Here is a 26747-nt window from a genome sequence, read left to right as displayed (position 1 = left end):
AGAACTAATGTCTCAAGGTCGGCGGCGCGTGGGTTATATTTATTTTGCAAATAGATTTGCAGTATCATACACATCACTTCACGGTAAAGGCGACGGTATTTGCTTACAATCAGGCGAACCGTATGGTAGTCTGCCGTTTCACTGCAATAAAAAAAAACACACTAACCTGCATTCACCCATGTCTCATCCATGTAAAATATCTGGCGATTTTGTTGTCTATAGTCTTTAATAGATTTCAAATATTTTCGCCGCCATATTGTTATGTCATCTCTATCAATAAGTGCGTTATTTCGCTGTCGTTTTATATATTTAAAGTTTAAATGCTTTATTAGCCGCCTGAGAGTTGTTTCGCTAAAATTTGGCATATCTTCATCGTCATTGACTGCCTGAAGAATCTTGGGAATTGTTGGTAATTGGCCATTTAAAAAGAAACTGTGAATTTTTTTCCTAATTACGGATTTATCAAAATCGTCTACTTTCTGATAAAATTTAGGCCTGTCTTTAGACTTGATAGGTGATTTTATTCCCTCTTCTGATTTATATTCTTTTAATATATTATACACAGATGCTATGCCAATTCCCAAAATCGATGCTGTTTTTTTATTTATTTCGGTTTTGTAGGGATATTCATTCGATGGCCAATTTTCTTTCACGTACTTATATACGTTGATCACCATATTTTTCTCATTAACCGTAAAGCTCGTCACCTGTAAAAATCACCGGTAGTCACTTGTCACACGAAGCTCAAGCTATATCTCCAGGTATACCAATTAACCTAACCAATTACTTCACAATTTAAAACCTACTTCTAATATTAACCTTAAGTTTCCAAAGATTAGCGCGTTTGAACAAACAACTCTTTCTTTTTACTTATTATATATTTTAGATAAATTGTATTACGCACCTTTTGACGTTTTTTTCGTGGCGAATTTATTTCCTTAGATGTACTGGCTACTGGCTCCATTATACGTAATAACAAATAAAATTAACGCAACAATTAAAGTAACAACAATAAAAAAGTGATAACGAAACAATAACAAAATTAACAATAACAACCAGATCCGCGATATATGCAAAGCAATGAAACAACTCAAATGATGCGTTTATTTCAAAATGGCGTCCCGATAGTTCACAATCCCTGCGACGGACGCGTTCCGGTACCAAGAAACACAAACGATAGCGCTTTGCGTCGTTAAAATATGATCCGACTAAATTAAATAGGTTGTTACTTTCATATAACCCGTCTATATTTCATGTCGATTGAATATGGTCAATTTATTATTATCTCGCAGTATAAAATGTTTACTTAGTAAAAGATGTTTGTTTACATAATTTATAGCTTCTCGTGACGGGTACTTTAGTTTCGTCCAGTTTTAATACTCTGTATTAGGTTAATGACCCCAGATTGGAATTCCAGTATTTGATCATCATCAAAATGCTGAAGGGATGGCAGAACCCCCTTAAAAAAATTCATGTTACGGTCATCACTTCCAATTGTGTTTAATTGATGATCAACAAGTTTCATCATTTTATCATCCAATACGCTGCCACTATCCATTCTTTTCTTTTTTGATGATGATTCTAACTTCTAAGTGTTTCTCTTTCTGATTTTCTTGTTGATCTGCATTTTCTCTTTGGGCTTCATCTCTTGTATTTGGATTATTGTCATATGTTTCACCTGGCTTAATAAATCAACTAATGCTAAAACAACTTCCACGTCTTCTTCGTCGGAACTCATTTTTGAAATGAAATAAAAACAATAACAAAAATAGGCGCAGCGGACGAGCGGTTTTGCAAACATGTTTTGGTAACATGTTTCGATAACATGTTTTGTTAGAAAATTGTCGCTGCGGACCCGGCTTTAGATTTCGAAATGCTGAGGCGTCGTGTTACTTGTAGCTGTACTAGCGGTAGTCACTGCCGCTATGATGGCGTTGGAGCAGGAGTACTCCATCATCTTGTCCGCCATGGCTGCCAAGGTGTCGAGCGAAGATTCATTATTGACGGAGAGCACACAGCGTATGTGTGTAGGTAAGTGATTCAGCCATTCAATTTTCAATCCTTCGTCTGTTATCATGCCGCCGGTGAGTTCACGCATCTTACGTAGAAGTATGCTTGGTTTTTGGTCACCAAGTTCTAGACCGCTGATTAATTTTTGGAAATTCTGTACTTCGGACTTCTCATAAACGGTGAGCAATCGGTTCTTCAGCGATGCATATTTGTCCTTGACTGGCGGGTTGTAGAGGAGATCTGTGAGGTGCTGCAAGTCTTGTGCTTGCAGTTGTTGCAGAAGATAGCGGTACTTCTGGTCGTCGGAGGTCTTGAGTGGGTCTACCACAGCTTCAAATTGTATGAACCAGGCTCTCGGGATTTCGCGCCAAAATGGTAGCAGCATGGACTGGATGGAGACGGGGGCCAGCTCGCAGTGCTTTTCTTCATATTGTTGTTCGTCTTTTTCTTCCATGTTTTCTTTTTGCTCCGTCGGGGTCACCAATTGTAGAGAACTGTAGAGGGGTTGTTAACTCGAAAGACATTTCAGATTGTTATGATTTTATTTGTACACAGTTCCCGTATTTATACAAAAAATCGACCAAAAAAAAAACTAATCAGAATTCTAATTTTGAGATTGAAATTTAGAATGCGCTCTGATTAAGAAAAAGAATGCGCCGGCTTGTACACAAGATGATATATATAATATACTCTATGCATGTCTCCCATAACTTAACTGAATTAGATCTGTTTTTTAATAATTTCGTTTAATATTATGTATTTACTTTTTTAAAAATTTTCATTCGTCTAGAATATTTTTACAACTAGCAACCACGTTCATTTATATGTCAAATAGATGATAAAATTGTCAAATGTCATTGTCAATGTGTCATTCCCCCACAGTACAGATTGGGCCAGTGGCTCAGTAATAATAATGTACTCTGTGGACTTTAGGGCGAGATGTAGGAGAGCCACTTCGGTGTCCGACACAACCCACTCACTGTAAGCATTTGGACATTGGTTTTATCTTTTATCATCCATAACTGTTGTATTGCACATTATGAAGTACTTCTAACTTGTGAACAAAACTAATATGTCACAGTCTGTTGTTTAATATGTGCTTTTTTATTTGCATGCTTAGGTATCTATATTATTTATTTGTTCACCATCACATTTTGTGGACTTGCTTACTGTTTTAACAACTGCTTTTTTTTGTTAAATAGCCTTCTATCACGCTTCCTGTGGTGCCTGCTAGTCCTACTACTAGTACTAATTTTCAATTTGAGAACAATTCTTTCTCGTAAGTAGTACTACCTTGGTAACTACTTTCTTAACTATTTTGATTTTTATTTATTTATAGCCTTATATCAGAATGCAAAGTGTATGACATGTTATAATGTTAACAGTTTATTTCATACTACGGTAACTGATTCTGTGTGCCTGCGGGCAAAGGCCTCCCCCATTCTTCTTTATAGTGTGGTAGTCTAGTCCAGGTTTTCGTCTTACCAGCCATTTCAATAATTTCATCAGCCCATCTTTTAAATTGCCTACCCTTATTTCTTTTGAAGCCTCTAGGGTACCATAATGTTATAATTTTGCTTACATTGATAATCGCTAACTATTTTGATTACATTGTTTTTATTATTACAGAATATTAGACAATTACGAAGTGCCTGTGACAATTGTCACAGATGAGCTTGGGGAAAATGTAGAAATAAGGTATACTTACTACAACTTTTTGCAAATGGGTCTAAATAAATAGGATAACATGTAGACTAATGTCATTGTAATTGTTTATTTTTCAGCATGGAACAGGAAAATTTGGGTGAGCCATCTACCACCGACCAGCCTTTGGGTCAGCCATCTACCACCGACCAGCCTTTGGGTCAGCCATCTACCACCGACCAGCCTTTGGGTCAGCCATCTACCACCGACCGGCCTCCAAAGCGACGCCATCGCCCTGCACGGCGTTATGCAGCGGAAGGTAAAGATCTTGCAATTATTTGTTTTGACCATTATTGCCGCGCTAGGGCAAAGTGTGTTGCCTGATGTAACAAAATAAATATTTTTTTATAGATAGAGATAGAGACCATACAGCTCTCGAAGCTGCTCAATCAAGGCTGGAGGCTATTGAAGCCAGGAACGCCGAGGCTACTTTAAAACAGGCTCAGGCAACCAACAACTTAGCTGCAGCCATTGAACGACTGAGCTCCACCACAGAAAAGATGGTGGACCTTATAGGCCAACTTGTGACATCTGTGCCAAAAAAGGTAATTACTGTTGATTTATAGCTAATTCATCTTTATGGTTTCACCCAAAATCTGAACTTCTACTCATCATGTGTGCTACAAACATACCCACAAAAGTATTAAGGAGCATTGAAAACAATACAATAAAAATTATAATAATTAATATAAACCCCTCCAGCTAAGCTTAAAAGCTTGTGTAATGTGTGTAGGCTCACTTCAGTAGTAGCTTTGGTCAGAATTTGACATCTTGATTGTAACTCTGATACTAAACACTAGGATACACATGCTGTAAACGAAGTTGCATCTTTTGTATTAAAGTTAAATTTGTTTTCACAGAAACTCCGCAAAATCCTGATATCATCAGATTCTGAATCTGACTAAAGCAGAATGAAGTATGCAAGAGGTAATTTTGGCAGATTATTAAAAGATAAATGAAATCTATTTTAGGAGGAGTCTATGGACAGCAGTGGATTCCAAATAGCTATATATTAAATGAAACAGTGTTTACAAAAAGAGAATTTATTTTAAATCTGTTTTGTGCAATACTGTGGATCTGTAACAAAGAGTTAAATCATTTTAATAATAATTAGAGCTTTTTCGTACTGTACTAGAATATTGAGGTGGGTTTACATTACATACCTGCTAATTTAATTTATGCATTTCTCCACAGTCTGTCAACAAGAGCCTGCTGCAGTGCCCGACCTTCAAGAAGATCCCGGTTCACCCTTCGATGGTCTTGATAATTAGGTGCTGCATAATTATTTTCCTCCTAAATTAAAAGACTGATTAGTGATTATCATGTTATTCTTTTTATTATAATAATATAAGGTGAAATTTGTGTTTATTAAAATATTGAAGATGTTTATATTTTGTATGAAGACTGATTATTGATTTCTTATTATTATTACAACTTGATATTGTAACTTGGATTTTATAATTTAAATGACAAAATGTCTTTTTGGTTTTAATATAGTATATATCTATAGATAAGTATCAGATTTTTCAATTGGTTTGAAAGTCTAGTTTAATATTATAAAATAAATATTTAGTTTATGAGAAATAAAAAGTATTTTAAATGTTGATTTTTTAACATAGTAGTTTTATTTAAAATTTCAACTTCATTATATTTCAAAATAGTGGAATAGAGATCACATACCTGTTGCAAGCGGAGTGCTTCTGCATAAACTTCATCAGGTGGCAACGGTGCTCTTGCCATGTTTGCAATATTGTGCAATATGCAACATGCATTCACAATCTTGCCTGCAGTTGTTGGGCTATAATGTAAAGTACGTGCTACAAGCAAACACCTGCAAAAAAATCAATTTACCTTTATACAGCCCCATTTAACTAAATGTCTTAATAGATTTACTTTTATATGCTTACTGTTCTTGACATTTACAAGAACTATTAAATCGACATTTCTAAAAGAAGAAATTCATACAATATAAAAATAGTCACTCTTTTTGAGCCTATAAAACAAATGCCTAGAAATGCTCTTTACCTGAAACGTGCTTTTAATACACCTATGCAACGCTCCACTGTATTACGTGCAGTCACATGTTTCACATAATAATGGTGTTGTGGTGTCCCATCTATAGTATTAAGGATTGGAGTCATCATTGTTTTCCTTAGTGGATACCCACTGTCACCTGAAAATTATAATCATTTTTCCAACAAACACTAACACATGAACATGATAAAGGTCATAGGATAATATTCATCAAAAAAATATTGTAATACAAACATAACAATCACGCCTTGTTTCCCCAAAGGGTTAGGTAGAGGTGTACCTATAGTACACCCACAAAAAGAATTGTAATAAATATGTACCTAATAAAAATACTTGTTCATTAGTATTTTCTGTAATTTCCTTTAAGTGGTGACTGAGTGGATGATTCTGCCATACAGTGGAATCATGTGCAGAGCCTGGGCTGCTTGCGTCCACACATAAAATATTTAAATCAGCATCGCAAATCTGTAAATGAATTAAATATTACATATAATTACTTATTATTATATTACATATTATAATTGAGGAGGTGAAGAACAAAACCTCACTTTTCCATTTATAACAAAAATGTTTTTTTTAGTGGATGTGCAAAATGATGTTAAATTGAATAAAGCAAATAAGTAAAACCTTATCAAAAACACCTCTTTTCTTATATAAATTTTCATTTGAAATAGAGAGTTTCGAACAAAACCACACTTTATACTTTAAAAAAATCAGTCTCCCTTGATTATTTTCAAAAGCTCACTTTATTGGAGTAAAATTCAATGTTATCACTGAGACTTCATCAAAACCACATAAAAACGTTGAGTTTACGTTGAGTTTAGAATAAAGGTGTTAAACTTCTAATGCATGGTCTTTTTGCTAAATAGTTTATGGTAGTTTTATTAGTCTTAAGTGTGGCAAAAAAAATTCAGTTAACTTACTTTTCAAGTTGTCAAAGTTTTTCGGATTAGAACTTTTTGTAGTCGGTGGTTTATCTAAGTGATAAAGTGCGGTTTTTACTGTTATTTTTTATTGAAATGGATGAAGACGGGACTGCTGAAGTTGTAACCATCAATAATAATTGTGGCACAAAAACAAGGCCACGGCGAGGACGTACACGAATTACAATATCAGCTTCCAAGTGAGTGACATTTTACATCAATTTGAACGGGAATTTTATTTATAAACCTAAATAATATTCTATAATACCTATTTTTCCCTGTTACAGGTAAGTGGATTCTGATCCACTTGCACTTAATTTGCAGAGAAAGTGAAAAGTGTTTTCAAATGCAATAAGTTAAGCCTTCCTATAGTACTCAAGAACAGAAAGCTTTTTTTCAAAACCACACCTTTTTTTTGGTAAATATCATAACCTCGCTTTTCCAGAAGTCTTTATCAAAACCACACTTTTCCAAAAATGTTTAATCAAAACCTCACATTTCCAAATTTAATTTCAAAATCTTAGCTAAGATTCTCATCATTTTTATCAGTAATTTGGTACATCAGATTGACTGAAACACTACTTTAGATGACACAACTAAAACAAAATGCAGATGTTGTAGTCAGTTAGTTATTTACATTTTACTGTTTTCTCCAAAATCAGAAAAAGTGGAAAAGTGAGGTTTTGTTCTTCACCTCCTCAATTAGTAAAAGTTTGGGCAGTAGGTAGAAATTTCTACTTTCTACCCAATACTTACAATCATAACATTAAGAGAATGGAAGCCCTTTCTGTTATAATATCGCTCCTCATGTATGTGTGGTCTTAATATTGCTACATGTGTGCCGTCAATACAACCCAGGACGCCAGGAAATTTAAATTTCTGATAGAACCTGAAAACTTTTTAACTAAGTAATTCTGATAAGGTACAACAGGCAATACAAACAAAACATCAGGGTATATTTAATTTCTCACTTGGCCTTTATAATATTCCTTTCATCACATTGTGTAGGCCATTTAATATATTTGTGGTATATTTTATTGAGTGCCTTTGTCACTTCATTAATTGATCTTGACACAGTAATTTGTGCAACATTATGGAGGGCACTCTGTCCAATCAAAGTTTGATAGGACCCTGATGCATAAAATGCAAGTGCTATTAGAATCTGCAATAAAAAATATAACAAATCAACTATTTCGTGTTTATAGCTACAGAACAATAAATCAATGAAAATCAAATTCAGATTACTAACCTTCATTTCTGCCGATATGCTATCGTTTCGACGCGGTCTGGCCATAAGGGGAATGAGTTCTTCAATTAACCCCCTTACTGAGTCCTTTCCAAGGCGAAACGTTTTTACAAATTCCGCCTCGGAAATATCAATAAAGGGGTTTGTACTAATTCTCGTCAAGCGACGGGCTCGACGACGTCTTTTGCATTCCGCCCGTCTTCTTTCTCTAGCATCCACTGCGGCTAGCTCGAGAATATTTGCTCGTAGTGAATACATTTCTCCACTCAATATTTCACAAAGTACAATACAAACACGATAGATAACAAACTCTTTTCGACAACCGAGCTATTATAAGCAATGACTGCACAATGACGATCCAATGGTAGGTCAATGATCAAAGGAACTGTCAAAATTTTAGCAGATTACCCCATACGTCAGTCATTCATTTGTCATTATGTACGAGATTACCATTCTAAGCCATTTCTTTCAATGGAATGTCAGTGGTTGACCATTGGAAAGTCATAATGACACCATTATAATAGTAGATTACCAAACTTGTCAAAATCAACAATTTTGAAATCAATGATAGACCATTCTGACACTATTGTAATAGCAGACTTGAGGCCCAGATTTCACCACAAAACAGGTTTAAACTTGCCACGTCGGGTACATCGGCATGGCGTTCAAAACAAACAATTCGTTGAACAATGACGCGAATTTTATGGACATTTTAAAAACAGAGTTTTAAGTTACTTAATATAAATTGATGGGTTATTTTTTGGTAATGAATTGTTAATTAGTTATTTATATTCTTAATAAGAAGATAAACATTAAATTTTTATCCTTTCGAGCAAATTTAAATATATAGATAAAGAATTGTAAGCGACAGTAGTGAAAAGACACGCAAAAATATCACAATTTTCATACTTTTTCTATGATAACTTTTTATATATTAACTCTTCTTTAAAATATTTTTGTGGGACATTTTCGTTATTTAATAAGACAGTAAAAACTGTATTTATACATAAAATTTATGAAGGCGTTTTTTAATAATATCGAAAGACATTAATTTAGTCCCTCTTAAATATTCACCCTCCTACGAAAATCCTGTAACCTTCCTGTAACATATCCGTAACAGTCGTATAATCACTGTTCACTCCGCACTGCACAGACTTAGGGCTGCCACTAAAAATCATTTCTTTTTCTCATTACATTTTACTTCTATACTATCCGTTCTGTATTTTATGTATTATTTTTTATTTATTCAAATTACTTTTATGTAACTATTGGTTTTTACTTTTTAAATTTAATAATAACTATATACTTACTTTATTTCTTTTATATTGCTAATATTATCTATAGTATTTATATTTTATGTTTGGTACGATGAACTTCCTCTAATGGGTCTTGGCAGAATATCAGCGTTGTGGTTCTTAGAACCATGACAATGTGCTGAGCCAAGACCTTTTCAGGAAACAATGTTTTCGTAAATTTTTCTTTAATGTTATTTCAGATTTTAAATGTTTTCCTGAATAAATGTATAAATAAATAAATAAATAAATAAAGGTATGCTTAGAGGCTTGGAGTACAAATGAAACAACCGTTCGGTTATAAGGTGTATTCAAGACTGACTTACACTACACACAGGTGCACACAATATAACATAATATAACATTAAACTACATATACTTAATATAATTCATATAGGTACTTCACGTACTTCATATAGGTACTTCAATGTATTCTGTGCCTATAGTAAAAAAATAAATTTGTACGGAATTTAAGTTCGCTGCTGGCTGCGGCGGCTGCTGGCGCTGCAATGGTTAGTGGTAATGAAACACTGCTTGACTGTAAGCTGTATAATAATGTATTGAACTGTTATTACAACTGCTATTACAACTGCACTTAAACTGAAGAACCACAGGACTATATAGTATGACGCACACATACATAACATACATTATACATTACACACTACAGCGCATGTGACATGGAGACAGCTGTCAGCGGATCAGTTGTATTTTGTACAGGAGAGTAGGCGCCTTGTTCTGGTAGTAAGTATCCAGGCGAGTATGGACTCGAAGCAGACGAAATATTATGGGATGGAGACGGCTCTAGACTTAACAATTCATATTTTGTGAGGACACCATAAAGTTCACTCTTTGCTTTAATTCTTAAGATTGATGGGAGCATTTTAAACACACTTTTTAAGTGGTCTGAAAACGACACAAGTTCATCGTCATCGTTTATTTTATCTAAAGCTTTTTGCCGAGACTTCTCTTTTTTGAAGGTAATTTAATATGTCGTTTTTTTGCCTTTTATTAGACTTAGGAATTTTTGCAGAATTCTGTAGTGGTCGGTGGTCGGAAGTCCTGAACTAGTCTTCTACGTCCACAAGACATTATACATATTTCCTCATTTTTAAAATGCTTTGATATTTTTTTTTATAAATATATTTTTTTCTAACTTATTATTAATCGACTGTAATACGGCAGGTTGGCCTGGGCCCATAACCTGTTGTACCTTATTTAGGGGCCGTTCAAGTATTACGTGAGCAGATTCCTTACCATTTTTTACTCCCCCGCCCCCCTTGTCATCAAAAGTAAGCAAAGTACTTACCCTTTTCCCCCTATGCTTACGTAAACATTTTTAGTAATAAATGTTTTTTTATATTGTTATTTTTAAAATAGGAAAATTCATGAAAATATTAAGTTTAACTGATACACATAGAGTAAATGACAAAAAAAAATATAATCAGAAAATAAAGAACATAACTAACATAAATAATATTTTCGGAACACATTAACAGTCTTCAGTCCATGAAACCTGAATCCATGATTCTAAGTTATCGATGACATTGAATTGCTGCTCAGTGTTGTGAGTCTGCTCACTTTCATCCGATTTTCAATATCAAACAAAGTTTTTAAATTTTATAAATACCTGAAAACAAGGAACGGCTCCTTGAACAAGTCTTCTTCGTCTACATGACATTATACATATTTCCTCATTTTTTAAATGTTTTGAACATATTGGACTATTTTTGACCATTCTGTTCAGGTGTGTATGGATTACTTTTCTGATGAATTATTCCATTTTACTTAAAAATTCATCAAATTCTTTATTACAGAACTCCTTCCCATTATCGCTGCGTAAAATTTTGATTTTGCAGTTTAACTGATTTTCAACTTCCATCTTATACTCTTGAAAATACTTAAGAGCTTCACATTTAGTTTTCAAAAAATAAATGTAAGTCATTCGACTGAAATCATCGACAAATAAAGGGTTTTCCAATAAGAGGTGTTATTTTGATATTCAAAGAAAAATGCCATTTTTTATTATAAATCATCAGATGTTTATTTCATTACAAAGAGGAAGGTATGCCGTTAATAGTGGAAAATAACATCAGGCAAATGACCACCACGGCCACGCTTACAGGACAAAATCCTTTTCATGAAATTTTCCATAACTAAATCGCAAAGTGGCTGCTCTATGTCCTCGATAGCCTCACGAATTCCATCTTTGAGGTCTTGAATCGATACTGGGCTGTTGGCGTAGACCTTCTCCTTCACGTGGCCCAAGAAAGAAGTCGCAAGGTGTTAAATCACAAGATCTCGGTGGCCAATTGTGATCACCTCTTCGAGAGATAACACGGTCCGGAAACTTTTCCCTTAAAAGATCAATGGTTTCGTTGCTTGTGTGGCACGTAGCGCCGTCTTGTTGAAAGTGAACGTTGTCCAGATCAATACCATCCAATTCCGGCCATAAAAAATCGTTAATCATCTCTTGATAGCGCAATCCATTCACCGTAACTGTTGCGCCAGCCTCATTTTCGAAAAAGTAAGGTCCAATGACTCCGCCGGACCATAAACCGCACCAAACAGTCACACGTTGAGGATAGAGAGGCTTTTCAACAATAACTCTTGGGTTTTCTGAGCCCCAGATGCGACAATTTTGCTTGTTGACGAAGCCACCGAGGTGGAAATTTTTTAATAGGGCCGAAAAACAAATCATTTTTTTAGTATTACTTGACGGGCTTGTGTTAGTAACTGTTGATACAGAATCATGAGCTGTGTCGATTATAGAACTATTATTTAATGTCTTCATTAGCAGATTGCAGTTGTTGTTCAAATTGGCTAGTGCTTTTTTCTAGGCGCAAAATTTTTGTATTATTGCTGTCGAGGGTGGTAGATAATAGCGACCCACGATGAAGTTCATCACTGATTATATAGTTGATTCTTTAGTTTTGTTATGCGGTTCACACCTGCCACGATTGTCTTCTTTAGATAATCCAAATTCAGAATTCTGCACGATGTATTGAATTAATTTGACGCCAACATCCAAAGTGGCAGCTAAAAATTATAGACAAACTGGTCGTTTTCCTTCACCCTCAGTTATTGTATATTGTTAAGTATATGTACGGTTATCAGTAGACATCGGATTATATGCATTTGCATATTTGCATATGCAAATGCATAAAACTCGCTAATTACGGCGTTAGTGCATATTTTAGCCTTTTTCCCCAATAGTGCATATTTCGTTAAGTAACGGGAGTTTTGATTGGTCGACTAACCTTTATTAGCCAATCAGAACGCTCAGCGAGTAAACAAACCCTATTTTGGCATGGTAAAATGGCGAAAAATTAAAAAATGGGCTCCATTTTAAGTAAATTTTGAGCTATTCAAAATAGGGCTAGATTACCCTAAAACTTAAAACATGGGTTGAATTCCAAAAAAGGGCTAGATTTAGCCCGGAAAGGTCTAAGGTGGCAACACTGGGCTCGCGGGTAACAAACGTCACAAATTTGCGCTCGAAAATTAGGTAAAAATGCCTAATTGTATATTGGCACAAAAACTATACTAAATTTCATGAAAATTTCACTGTATTTGTACAATCTTTGATTTAAATATATAAAATAATAAAGGTTTTTTGATTTTGTATTGTGCATATTTTAGGCATATCAGTCGTTTTTAGTGCATATTTCGGCCTTTTTTAGTGCATATTTGCATGCATATTTTGGCTTTTTGTTAGTGCATATAATCCGATGTCTAGTTATCAGATTCTTTAGCTCTCTTTCGTTTTACTGCTGTTTTTCGCGTCATGGATACAAGCCAATCCTTTCGGCGTGTCACCGAGAGGTTCCAAAAATACGTGTGTATACTTATTCGCTTATCACTTGTTACAGACCCACAGTCATTGCCACACTTTTTTCCTATGCATGGATTTAGTTTGAAGGTCCCTCGTAGAGGGCATTAGCTTTGTGCTTTGACCTTTACCTTGAAACGCAACCTTTGTTATTTTAACTATATCACCCTTGTGATATGTAAGAGCAGCATGCCTATTCCGATCGTACTGCTTCTTTTGCGCAGCATGGGCTTCATCGACCTTTTCCTTGACTGCACTGCGGAGAGCAAATAAGTTAGTGACCTCGCGATTATAATTCACGACCGCGTTCAAGGCTGGACTTCACTATACATTGCCGTACCGAACATGATTTCAGCTGGTGTCTTTTCAGTGGTTTTTTGTATGGTGTAGTTCAAGCCCCATTGTATTTTCCCAATCTTATTGTCCCAACCCTTCTCATTGTCGCGTAAATTTTTGGCTATCAAACAGTCAAGTATGGTCCTATTATAGCGCTCTACTTGACCGTTGACCCTAGGACCTGCCACTGCGTTCAACACGTGTCTCGCTCAAGACAGAATCTTCGGAATGCATGAGCCGTAAAGCAAGAACCTCGATCACTTCAATCTATCATGTGTTCGAAATGTGTCGAAAATGTCTTGCAGTGCTTTTATAACATTTGCAGTCCAATTTAATAGGCAACATTTGACGTCTATCAATTTTATCTTCATAGCACAATATACATAACATACAGTTAGGAAACTTCATACAAAACGTTCGAAATGGCACACGCACACAAGCTGTATAATAATAATTTCAATTTATTTCTGCATATTTTGTGTTTTTTAATTTAATTAGATTTTTCATTTTAAAAATAATTTTGTAGGTATAGTATACCTACATACAATGTTATTAATGTTAATGACAATTCTCCTTCTTTAAATATGTATATCAGAACGGCAATTGCTAATAAATAATTACTTTCATGTGTAAAATAAATAAGATAAATACATATTTTGTGTACATTTTTATTTTCTATCACAAATTTCACATCACAATATCACACACTTAACAAACTAGGTAATAACTCAATTAAAATATAATTACAAAATTAATTAACTAACCAATTAATTAATTTAATTTTTTTTTAATCTAGCATTTTCTAATTCTATTTTTCTTTTTTTAACTATTAGGTACTCTGCTAATGCATTTTCCCTATATATGCGGGTCTTATATTTTTCCTCTTCCATCTTCTGTTTCCGCTTGGCTGTAACAATGATCAAAAGTTATTAAAAATGCCATATATATGATCCCCTTTTCACTCTGCAGATAAGCCCATTAATGAATTGGATTTTTTCCCTACTTTTGCATTGAAGGTTTCCAAGAAACCAAAATAAAACTTGTCTGTTAATAACTAAAACTCATTACTGATTTCTTTGGTAGTCAATGAAGTGTTATTTTCTACTTAGCATGTCTCAAACAGGGAACAAATAATACTTATGATTCCAATACTTAATGGAAAATTACCACCAAATTGCAAAAAAAAAAAACAATAAATAACCTTCACCAACCTAGTGTGCCGCTGCCGCTAGCTCTATTACAGAAAAAGTTTTTCTGTTTAAGGGGAGGAGGAGGTGTCTCAAGAATTTGTGTTTCTTTCAACACCTCCCTCTCATCAAGACCTCCAACACAAATACCATCACCACCGGCACCTTGTCCATCACTGTTAACAATAAGGTTGATAACCTCCACATTCTCAACTTCACCCATCACCAAGTTAGAGTCTGTTTGAATGGAAGCATCTCCACCAAACTCCACAGAAAAACCTTGGCATGTACTACCTAACAGTGAAGCTACTTTGTCCTGATGAAGATCAGGTGGAAAGTAGTCCTTGCCTCCTCCAGTCTGAAAAAAAAGTACTTAATACAAATTTTAACTTTAACTTATCGTTGTGAATAATTGCCCAAAAACAATCAGTAACTAACCTTATTATGGCTGATTCTCATGTTCGCGCAGCGTTTGCGAGCAGCCTTCTTCAAGTTTTCCCATTTTAAACGAAGCTGCGCTGGGGTTCGTCGGGAGTTTGACACTGATGAATTGAAGTCGACTGCTAAGGCTTGCCAAGCCTGATCCTTCATTTTATTATTAGTGGCATTCGTTGCTTTATTGTTTATGACCGCACTTGCCGCCACAAGTTGTACGAGAAGCATCGTCTCATCTTTGGTCATTGGTGCCGCTTTATTAATAGTTGACTGTAAAAAAATAAATCTTTAAAAGTTTGAACGCATTTTGGAATGTGAAATATATCAGAAATGTAGATTGGTACTTACAGGATTCATTATAAATTCACTTTTCTATGATAATTACAAAACAAACATAAACAAACAATTGACGCGACAAAGCGAAGCGTGGCGTCACCACAGAGATATCGTTATGTCAAAACTGTCAAAACGTTTTATTTCATGACTGAATTTGTTAAACAAAGAAAAAAAACAATTCAATGTATAATCACCTTCAAATCTATGAAAAAATATACATTTTAACTTTTATCAAATGTAAGTAATTATTATTTGTTTTTAGAATTAAACATTTGCGCAGCAAGGAACTAAACGTTTCAAGAGGGTAGAAGCTATCGTTAGATAAACACAGATAGATAGCACTTATCCTTGTTTGTGAAACGCAAACTATGGATAGTTAAGATCTTACTGTTAACCGGGGATAGCGATCTATCTGTAATCGGAGATAGGTTATTGAAAACGGCCGTACGTCGATCACATCTACTTTTGTTACAAAATTATGGCAGTAGCTGACTAGTATCGCTAGTTGCTTTGTGACGCTAACATCAGTTGTTTCGTCAATATAAACGGAAAACAAATGATGTTTCAATTCATCAATAAGTTTATTATTAAAAAATGGGCGCAAACCATTCCTAATGACATTAGTGGCTTTTTGTTTCGCTAAAGAGATTTGCGATGTGATTGCCTTCTCTGGTAAAGATTTAATCAATTCAATTAAAGGTTCAACTGATGAAATAGGAAGATTGTTTTCGACGATATAAGAACAAATGGCAGCTTCGGCATTTTTCAGCTTTGTATTTTCTGTAACAAATGTTGTAATACTAGGTTGATTAATATTAGTCTGTAGCCACGCCTCCATATTTTTTTTATGAGCTTTTCCATCACCATGCTTTTTGAGCTCTGATTTTCCAGCCTTCATAACCACATTGCACACCTTTCAAATTGCATTATCATCCTTATTCCCATTTAGTAACCATGCTTTAAACTCAGGTTGCTTAAGCCAATCATGCTGAAACTTCTTCTTAAAAATCTTTTTCCTACCTTTTGCCATAGATTTTGAACTACCGATCTGCTTGAACTGCTTTTTATCATTTTAGTATTATATCCCTCTTCTTCGTCTTCAGTACAGTTATCAACCTACAAAATACAATAAGGTAATGAGTAAATTTTAGAAAACTCATTTATATAGGTTTTACAGCATATAAAAATGTATAAATATTTTTAAAATCTTGGCGATTGTCCGGCGAGGCGATCCTACCTGTACAGATCGTTCATGCAGTGCAATTATAAAAATTTCGGAGAATGATACGAGTAGCATTAGAATTTTGCATGAAGCGGCTCATAAGTGCCAACCAAATTTTGTGAAAACAGAAATTATCAAGACAAAAAATCTTTGTAAAAAAGCAGCAGTGAGCTCCAGCACACCTATGCCTCAATTATTTGAAGAAGTTTTCAAACCGGAAAAGGACGCAGGCTATGATTTATTAAATGCCTTACCGAAATTCTCAAACTTTTCAAGATCACTTTACAACGTAAGGAATCATGCATTAAACGTACCAAAAACACATTTTACAAAATGCGAAGATGTTATAATTCCGACAAAATATATAGATGGGTTTTTGTTATTCGATGATGACAGTGACCCCAAGAACAGAATAATAGCATTCTGTACCGAGGCAGCTCGTGAAGTTATACCAAATGTTCATACATATTTTTTGGATGGAACTTTTTCAAGCTGCTGTACACCATTTTATCAGCTATACTGCATACATGGTGACGTGAACAGTGACGAAAACTTTACAAACATAAAGTAACCGTCATGAGAAGCTATAAATTTTGTAAACAAGTGTTCAGGAGTTCACAACATTTGGACCAACAAAAAAAATGAATTTGTTTAAGATTTAATAAATTATTAAGTAACAAATATTAATTAACATAAATATTATTTAAGAATAATTATTCGTCAGATTCAGATGTTTCCATTTCTGTGTCAGAATCAGTGACATGTATCACGAAGCTGTCTACAGTTTTATCAATCATCTCATCGATTTTGGAATAAAAATTATCTTCTTCCTTGATAACATGCTCCACACAACGCTTCCAATTTTCCGAAGTAATCTGCTGCAGTCCCTCTTGTAATAATTGTTTTACCTCGTCAAATTTAAAATTTGTATTTTTGCGAGCAACATATCCTTTTACGTTGGCCCAAATTAGCTCAATTGGATTAAGCTCACAATGATATGGCGGGAGTCTCAATACTTCCACCTTATATTTTTTTGCAAGCTCGTCCACTACATAAGTTTTAAAATTGTCTTTAACATTTTTTACTTTTAGCAGTAATTCAGTCTTAATTTCATTGTCGTCGTAAGAAATATTCTTACTTACAAGCCAATTTTGTATATCATTTTTTTTCCAGGCAGTAGTAGGAATTCTTTCAAGACGCCTTGAGTGGTATGGTGCATTGTCCATTACCACTACTGCATTTTCTCCAAGTTTTGGGAGAACGTTTTCGAACCATTGTTCAAAATGTGTTGCATCCATTGATTCATGGTAATCTCCCGTCTTCTTGCATTCAAATATATTTTCACCGCCCTCTACAAAACCGTTCTCATTGCCGATATGGGTAATTATTAATCGTTTACCTTTTGACGTTGGGTTACGTGCACCAATGCTAAGTCCTTCTAGGAAAGCCTGCTTCTTACTTTTAACTTGTTTGTCTACCCAAGTTTTATTTACGGTATGTCCTGTAAAAACAATTAAACATTTGTTAATTAGCGTCTTGCGCAGTAAAAGAGTTGAAGTACATTATTATTAATACACACTTGTGATAGCCCTTAAGAACTAATGTCTCAAGGTCGGCGGCGCGTGGGTTATATTTATTTTGCAAATAGATTTGCAGTATCATACACATCACTTCACGGTAAAGGCGACGGTATTTGCTTACAATCAGGCGAACCGTATGGTAGTCTGCCGTTTCACTGCAATAAAAAAAAACACACTAACCTGCATTCACCCATGTCTCATCCATGTAAAATATCTGGCGATTTTGTTGTCTATAGTCTTTAATAGATTTCAAATATTTTCGCCGCCATATTGTTATGTCATCTCTATCAATAAGTGCGTTATTTCGCTGTCGTTTTATATATTTAAAGTTTAAATGCTTTATTAGCCGCCTGAGAGTTGTTTCGCTAAAATTTGGCATATCTTCATCGTCATTGACTGCCTGAAGAATCTTGGGAATTGTTGATAATTGGCCATTTAAAAAGAAACTGTGAATTTTTTTCCTAATTACGGATTTATCAAAATCGTCTACTTTCTGATAAAATTTAGGCCTGTCTTTAGACTTGATAGGTGATTTTATTCCCTCTTCTGATTTATATTCTTTTAATATATTATACACAGATGCTATGCCAATTCCCAAAATCGATGCTGTTTTTTTATTTATTTCGGTTTTGTAGGGATATTCATTCGATGGCCAATTTTCTTTCACGTACTTATATACGTTGATCACCATATTTTTCTCATTAACCGTAAAGCTCGTCACCTGTAAAAATCACCGGTAGTCACTTGTCACACGAAGCTCAAGCTATATCTCCAGGTATACCAATTAACCTAACCAATTACTTCACAATTTAAAACCTACTTCTAATATTAACCTTAAGTTTCCAAAGATTAGCGCGTTTGAACAAACAACTCTTTCTTTTTACTTATTATATATTTTAGATAAATTGTATTACGCACCTTTTGACGTTTTTTTCGTGGCGAATTTATTTCCTTAGATGTACTGGCTACTGGCTCCATTATACGTAATAACAAATAAAATTAACGCAACAATTAAAGTAACAACAATAAAAAAGTGATAACGAAACAATAACAAAATTAACAATAACAACCAGATCCGCGATATATGCAAAGCAATGAAACAACTCAAATGATGCGTTTATTTCAAAATGGCGTCCCGATAGTTCACAATCCCTGCGACGGACGCGTTCCGGTACCAAGAAACACAAACGATAGCGCTTTGCGTCGTTAAAATATGATCCGACTAAATTAAATAGGTTGTTACTTTCATATAACCCGTCTATATTTCATGTCGATTGAATATGGTCAATTTATTATTATCTCGCAGTATAAAATGTTTACTTAGTAAAAGATGTTTGTTTACATAATTTATAGCTTCTCGTGACGGGTACTTTAGTCCCTCTCATCTACGTTCTAATGCCTAATAAACAAGAACGGTCTTAAGGTTGATGTTCCGACCGTCCCTCCATACATTTTTGATTACCTCTAAACACTTAACACAGACACTATTTCTTTAAAACTAATCATTTTATCACTTCTCTATAATGAAATGTGTGCGCGTTCGACCTTTTTAATCAATAATTTACAATATTTACTTAGAAAAACAACAGTAAAATACCGGAAAAATTTGACACTTCTACAGTAGTGTGCGTGACTTTTGCCAAGCGAAACACGACATAAAGCACGACATCTAGCGCATAGACTATATACTTATTACAGATCTAGCGCGTCAATGTCTAAACGAAAGGCGATGTTTAGACATTGACGCGCTAGATGTCGTGCATTCGCGTTCGTTATCTTATGCATAATGAGCATAATTCTAATAAATCAAAGTTCTGTGTAAAAATTGAGTAATTTCATTTCCAATCGTTCAAAGAAAATAACAATAAAATAAAATAAAACTAATGACCTTAGAAACTATGTTTTTTTTTATTTATTACTCATTATTGTTCGTCCGTCGTAGGTCTGTAAACTGTATTGTACACTGAAGGTAAATGGTACTGTAGGTACTTTAGTTCGGCGTCGTCGCTCGTCGGCTTGATATAAAATTACATTCTTGATTTCATTGACACGCGCTATGATTTGCGCGCGGAATTTCTTGTGTTGTGAATTTATTTTTGTATGCTATGCATTTTAATTGATTCAAATTGCAATGTTTCTCTAGTATGCATTTGAGACTATATTGTAAATTGTAATAATTGATCGTGGGTATAGTAATTAATTATTCTAATAACGCAATTAGTAATATATATGTATTTTCGGTGGGATTCAAAACAAAAAATTGGCCCGTGATTTTTATGAAATTTCACCACATTGCAAATCACATCAATCATAGTTCGTACACATGTATGACGAAAGTGATTAGTATTGTGGCTAACATTGACTCATCAGTTCATCACTGAAACCAGTGATAAATCAGTACCTATATCATATTGTGTTTGAATATTTTTAAACAATGATATAAGTATACAATTATTATAAATCGGTAAACTATCAAAGTAATCACAAACTTGCAAACATTGGTAAAATGTCCAGTAGTTTATGAGCCTATTCATTACAATCAAACAAACAAACAAAGTTTTCCTCTTTATAATATTAGTGTAGACAAACACTATGAATACGATCACGAATGCAAATTCGGGGATTTTCTAATTATTGCTAAATAATAATTGAATTCGTTTTGAAATACTCTATAATTTTTAGTGTATAAATAGACATTTATAATGTGGTGCTCATTTTTTTTGTACTGCTAACGCTATTGTAGGTACCTATTTTCGTTGTTTTATTTCAAGTGAACACGGCCATACAATTTTGTCACGAGCCGCCTATGATTGTAGGTACTTTTGTTAGGCTCCTTCGTCGTCCGCGTCGCGTCGGCTCGAAAGTTCTTGATTTCATTGTCACGCGCTATGATTTGCGCGCGGATTTTCTTGTGTTGTGAATTTATTTTTGTATTATTATTATTTTTTTTTTTTTTTTATTTTATTGATTCAAATAAAATATTTCACTAGTATGCATTTGAGACTATATTGTATTATGTATAATTTATCGTATTCGTAGGTATAGTTATTCTTATAACGCAGTTATATTTTCGGTGGGACAATTTGACCCGTGATTTTTCTGAAATATCACCACGTTGCAAATCACATCAATCATACACACGTATGACGAAAGTATAGTGGCTATAATTGACTCATCAGTTCATCACTGAAACCAGTGATAAATCAGTACATATATCATATTTTATTGTGTTTGAATATTTTTTAAACAACGATATATACAATATTATTATAAATCGGTAAACTACCAAAGTACTTCCGAATTTTCAGACAGACAAACAAGTAGTTTGAACACGCAGTTTTCTTATACTAGTAGCAAAAATCAAAACCATAATAGGTATTATGTTTACCTACTATATTTTACTAAAAGTCGAGTGCGTCGAAATCGTAAATAATAATATGTTTTTCACCTTCCTGGTTATTTTCCCATAGTAAATAGTGTTTTAGGTTTGTTGTTGTAGGTAGGAATAATAATAATTATTCTTACATGTTGGTTATGAAATGTATATTGAAATAATTTACTTTTACAAATCATTAGTGATATTAGTTTTGAGTGAAAATGCTTGGATCAGCATAATATTATATGGTACTTCAAATACATGTTTTGATAAAAAAAACAATAGTGTAATAAAATAAAACTGCGTTTTATTGTAATCAATGTTGACAATTTTAAATTCCAAAATTATTGATCAATAAAATAGTTTACACCAACAAATATAACTTTTATTTTTATAACAATCGTTCATAATATAAACCGTAGCAGGTGGCGTTTTGAAGTTCTGTCTACTCATACAGAAAAATGGAAAACTTGTTTTTTTTGTAAACAATTTATTACTCATGTTGTTTGGCAACTCGAAGCGTGGTCGTCCGTCGTAGGTACTTTTGTTCGGCGTCGCGTCGTCGTCCGCGTCGGCTTGATATAAAACATTCTTGATTTCATTGACACGCGCTATGATTTGCGCGCGGAATTTCTTGTGTTGTGACTTGTGAATTTATTTTTGTATGCTATGCATTTTAATTGAATCAAATTGCAATATTTCTCTAGTATGCATTTGAGACTATATTGTAATAATTGATCGTGGGTAGGTATAGTAATTAATTATTCTAATAACGCAATTATATTTTCGGTGGGATTCAAAACAAAAAATTGGCCCGTGATTTTTATGAAATTTCACCACATTGCAAATTATATATTATACAATTACAATTACAATTATTATGAATCGGTAAACTATCAAAGTAATTACAAACTTGCAAAATATGCTTTTCCGAATTTTCAGACAGACACACAATTTTATTAGTTTGTTTTAGCAAAGTAGGTACCTATACCTATACGCTTACGTCGCGCGTCGCGTCGTCGAAAACGGTGCGCCCAGAAACAAACATACCTATTTCAGTTACAATCCTTTTTTTGTTCCGTAATTTATTGTATTTATTCTAATACGATTTTTTTTATTCGTCGGCCAGTTCTACTAGGTATAAAAAGATAAAATTGAAATATAATTATTGTAGCGACAGCCATATTATGTTACTATGTTTTCGTAAATATGTTTTTCACCTTCCTGGTTATTTTCACATAATCTTATCTTCTTATATATAAAAATGAATCGCAAAATGTGTTGGTAAGCGCATAACTCGAGAACGGCTGAACCGATTTCGATCATTCTTTTTTTATTATATTCCTTGAAGTACGAGGATGGTTTTTATGTAGAGAAAACGTAAATATTATGTACCACGGGCGAAGCCGGGGCGGACCGCTAGTATATATATATAAATGAATCGCAAAATGTGTTGGTAAGCGCATAACTCGAGAACGGCTGAACCGATTTCGATAATTCTTTTTTTATTATATTCCTTGAAGTACGAGGATGGTTCTTATGTAGAGAAAACGTAAACATGTACCACGGGCGAAGCCGGGGCGGACCGCTAGTCTTATATATAAAAATGAATCGCAAAATGTGTTGGTAAGCGCATAACTCGAGAACGGCTGAACCGATTTCGATAATTCTTTTTTTATTATATCCCTTGAAGTACGAGGATGGTTCTTATAGCTAGAGAGCTAGTTAGTTTAGTTTTAGTGCAGTGGCAGTGTAAATGTTGTTGTTGAGGTTATGTAAATTTAACACTTTAGTTAACTACCAAGATATAAAGAAATGAGGATAGGACACAATAACTATTGGTTGAGGTATTTATAAACTCATAATATACTTTTAAAAAAATCACGTTTTAATAAATTTCTAGAATTAAATTAGAACAGCTGATTCAAAATAGCCTAAAAAATCTTAATAATAATAATTACGCTTCACAGCAAGAAGAAATGTACCATATGTACCCGCACAAAGTCGATATTGTGTTGCCTACCGTTCGACTCAATGGCTAGGGTTGTAACTACCTTTAATAATTATTACCAAACTAATAAACCGAGTGATGCGAAATAACCATAATTCTTTTAGAGTTTGATAAAATGATCAGGCAGGTATTTTCTTTAATCCTCTGAATTCTCGGTTACTAAATTGTATCGTTGAAATTATTCTTAATCGCGTAAATTTAATAAATAATCATATGGAAAACACTTTTCATTTGTTTTTTTACTTTCACGCCCAACTACTATACAATAATTACGTTGTTTCGGTATTTTGACGAGAAAACGCAGGAAACATCCGTTGTATCATTTTAGATAGATTGTATATTTTGTATCTGTAGAATTGAAATCAAAGCTATGTATATGTTGTCTCCATTCTTTTCTTATCGGATTGTTGATCCCAATGCGAATGCGTCACTTAAATTTTATAAAAGACAATTAAGAACATCAAAAATAAAGTGATACGTAAATATTTCACAGTGCAATATATTATGTAATTAATAATAATTATATATTTATGAAAAAATAATTACATCAGATTTAATAATAGCAATTGTTTTGAATGTACATAATATGAATAAATGATTACATCATAATAGTAATAATCACAATTGTTTTATTTCCCATTTGTTGCAACCCTAGCATATTTTCATGTAGCAGCAGAAGTACCTACACTGGCGGCGCGGCGGCATCGTGCGACATCAAAGGCATTGCCTTACTAGGTAAGTTTATAATGACTCATTTCTTTTATTATATAATTTACGTTTTACTTTTACAGAATCCGATTCAATGGATTATGAAGACGAGTCACACAACGCCATACGATAGTGATGATGAATGAACATTTCAATAAATGCATGCGTGTTTTTTTATGTTGTTTTGTAATTGTTAATTGTTTCTTAAATAAAGAAATAAACTAAATATTTAAATGATGATTTGTTATTTGCAACACAACTTTATATTTGAGATTCTTTACAAATGTATATTTAGTTTTGTATCATCAAATTTATAAATTTTATTCCATAGTTTTCAAAATTAAATGTAAATGACCATAAAAACATTAATAAAGTAAATCATTGATGTAAGGTCAGGGAACGTAATACATATATACATCTGACCATGTAGAAGCTAAGTCTTGTTGACTGCTGAAGTCTGTAAAGTTTTGTTGTCTGCTGAAGTCTGTACGCAATGAAAATGTCTGCCGTTTCGAAAATAAGTTTTTAAGACCCTAATAAATAAAATATATGAATGGCAGATCTGGTCAAATACTTTCAAAATTGTATTTTTTTCAGCACTTTCATAAGTGTCTGCCAGAATGTTATCCGCGTGATAATGGTCTGCCATTGTTATTTTCCGATAGTAATAATAATCTATTTTCAAATATCAAAATGGCAGACGTGGTCAAATGGTTTCAAAGTTCGCCAAAAATTTCCACCTGTCTTACCTAAGCGCGCGCCCCGTCCACCACTCTGGGCTTAGTGACTCCTCATCTCATGTATAGTAGGTATAGGGGAATCAACACACAAAAATCCAGGTCTGGTCAAATACATACAGGTAGCTTTGCGCTAGCTCTCTAGCTATTACTTCTTATGGAGAGAAAACGTAAACATGTACCACGGGCGAAGCCGGGGCGGACCGCTAGTAAATAATAAAATAATAAATAGTGTATTAGATTTGTTATTGTATCTTGTATACCTACGAATAATTATTCTTACGTCTTGTTGGGAAATGTTCAAATACCTACCTATTGAAATAATTTACTGTTACAAATCATTAGTGTTATTAGTTTTGAGTGAATAGGCATGGATCAGAAATTCAGAATATAATATGCTACTAACTACTCAAATACATACATGTTTACACAACAAACACCACTGACCTCTATAACTATAAGTTATAGAGGTCAGTGACCGTCAGTGACAAACACTATGGATACCTACGCTCGCGAATGTAAATTCGGTGATTTACTAATTATTGATACCTAGTCATTGAATTCGTTTTGAAATAGCCTGTACTTTGTAATTTTTAGTGTTATAGACATTTATAAAATGTGGTGCTCATTTTTTTGTAATAAATCATCCCGAACGCTATTGTATTTTCGTTGTTTTATTTCAAGTGAACACCTATACAATTTTGTCACGAGCCGCCTCTGGCCTCTGGGTGAAATAAACAAGTCAAATGATTTTTGTTCTAATTGTATTTTGGTAGTAGTTTGTTTAGAATTTACATTACCATTGTTTAATTTTTATTTTGTATTTGCAGTAAAATAAAAAGATGAAAAACTTCATTAGGTATATTGTACGACACCTCACTCTGAATCGCGCTAGCGAAATTTTTTCGTTACAGAGCACATATACAACTTTCGGACAATCTTCATTGAGGCCGGCCGGCAAATCGAGTATGTCGAGAAACTTCACTTATTCGATGGAGGTATTCTACCTTCCTTCCTCCACAGTTGTGGGACCCCGACGTGCATTGAACACGCAGCTTTCTGATACTAGTAGCTAAAATCAAAACCACAGATATGTCTGTGATCAAAACCATAATAATATTTTTACCTATTATTTTACTAAAAGTCGAGTGCATCGAAATCGTAAATATGTTTTTCACCTTCCTGGTTTTTTTTCCATAGTAAATAGTGTTTTTGATTTGTTGTTGTATGAATAATTATTCTCACTTGTTGGTTATGAAATGTATTTTGAAATAATTTACTTTTACAAATCATTAGTGATATTAGTTTTGAGTGAAAATGCTTGGATCAGCATAATATCATATTTGCTACTTCAAATACATGTTTTGATAAAAAAAAAAACAATAGTGTAATGTAGGTAATAAAATAAAACTGCGTTTTATTGTAGGTAATCAATTTTGACATTATTTATTTCCCAAAATTACAATAAAATAGTTTACGCCAACAAATATAACTTTTATTTTTATAACAATCCTACTTCCTACTAATGCGAAAGTTCATACATGTTTCAAAAGAAAAACTTTTACTTTTACTATTATTTCAATTTATCCGGTTTAATTAAGACTTAATATTGATACATATGATCATTATAAATACAAATAGGAATTAACAATATAACGAATACGTGGCACAACTAAAATTTTACCGATACCACCCGTGGTCATTCTCCTTTGTGGGTCATTTGTAACAGGATGGCGGTTCTACAGCGAAAAAAGAAAAATGATGGTCAGAACGCTGAT

At 33.7% G+C, this 26747-nt stretch overlaps 2 protein-coding genes and 1 pseudogene across 3 annotated transcripts; 2 read left to right on the top strand and 1 right to left on the bottom strand.

Moving 5' to 3' along the window:
* Positions 1–26747, top strand: part of LOC149896180 (uncharacterized) — a 257603-nt pseudogene that overhangs the window by 207002 nt on the left and 23854 nt on the right.
* Positions 1365–5048, top strand: LOC149896184 (uncharacterized). Of its 2 annotated transcripts, none has more exons than XM_090118307.1 (6): positions 1365–2031; positions 3640–3708; positions 3795–3973; positions 4066–4259; positions 4575–4641; positions 4909–5048. In XM_090118307.1, exons 1-5 carry the CDS (start codon positions 1874–1876, stop codon positions 4617–4619), a joined length of 645 nt encoding a protein of 214 aa, XP_089974433.1. In that variant the 5' UTR covers positions 1365–1873; the 3' UTR covers positions 4620–4641; positions 4909–5048. The 2 variants fall into 2 exon arrangements, with proteins under 2 accessions (XP_089974433.1, XP_089974434.1); XM_090118308.1 differs by lacking the exon at positions 1365–2031 and adding an exon at positions 2471–2991.
* On the bottom strand, positions 14154–17116 carry LOC149896183 (myb/SANT-like DNA-binding domain-containing protein 3). Its single transcript, XM_090118367.1, has 4 exons — positions 15348–17116; positions 15003–15269; positions 14589–14922; positions 14154–14284 (listed from the first exon to the last, which is right to left on the bottom strand). Exons 1-4 carry the CDS (start codon positions 15354–15356, stop codon positions 14154–14156), a joined length of 741 nt encoding a protein of 246 aa, XP_089974493.1. The 5' UTR covers positions 15357–17116.

The sequence above is a fragment of the Colias eurytheme genome, chromosome 29 (assembly GCF_061535395.1).
Source record: "Colias eurytheme isolate Ceu_HAF_F1 chromosome 29, ilColEury1 Martin Lab GWU primary, whole genome shotgun sequence".
NCBI lineage: Eukaryota > Metazoa > Arthropoda > Insecta > Lepidoptera > Pieridae > Colias > Colias eurytheme.
Note: the sequence above shows the minus strand (reverse complement) of the source record. Positions and strands in the feature narration are given on the sequence as shown.

Coding starts and splice junctions, on each gene's coding strand:
- LOC149896184 (XM_090118307.1), top strand. CDS start 1,874: ATGCTGAGGCGTCGTGTTACTTGTAGCTGTACTAGCGGTAGTCACTGC. Junction 3,709..3,794: donor GGGGAAAATGTAGAAATAAG/GTATACTTACTA, acceptor TTTATTTTTCAG/CATGGAACAGGAAAATTTGG. Junction 3,974..4,065: donor ACGGCGTTATGCAGCGGAAG/GTAAAGATCTTG, acceptor ATTTTTTTATAG/ATAGAGATAGAGACCATACA.
- LOC149896183 (XM_090118367.1), bottom strand. Junction 14,923..15,002: donor TGAGAATCAGCCATAATAAG/GTTAGTTACTGA, acceptor CTTTTTTTTCAG/ACTGGAGGAGGCAAGGACTA. Junction 14,285..14,588: donor TAGCGGCAGCGGCACACTAG/GTTGGTGAAGGT, acceptor TCATTGTTACAG/CCAAGCGGAAACAGAAGATG.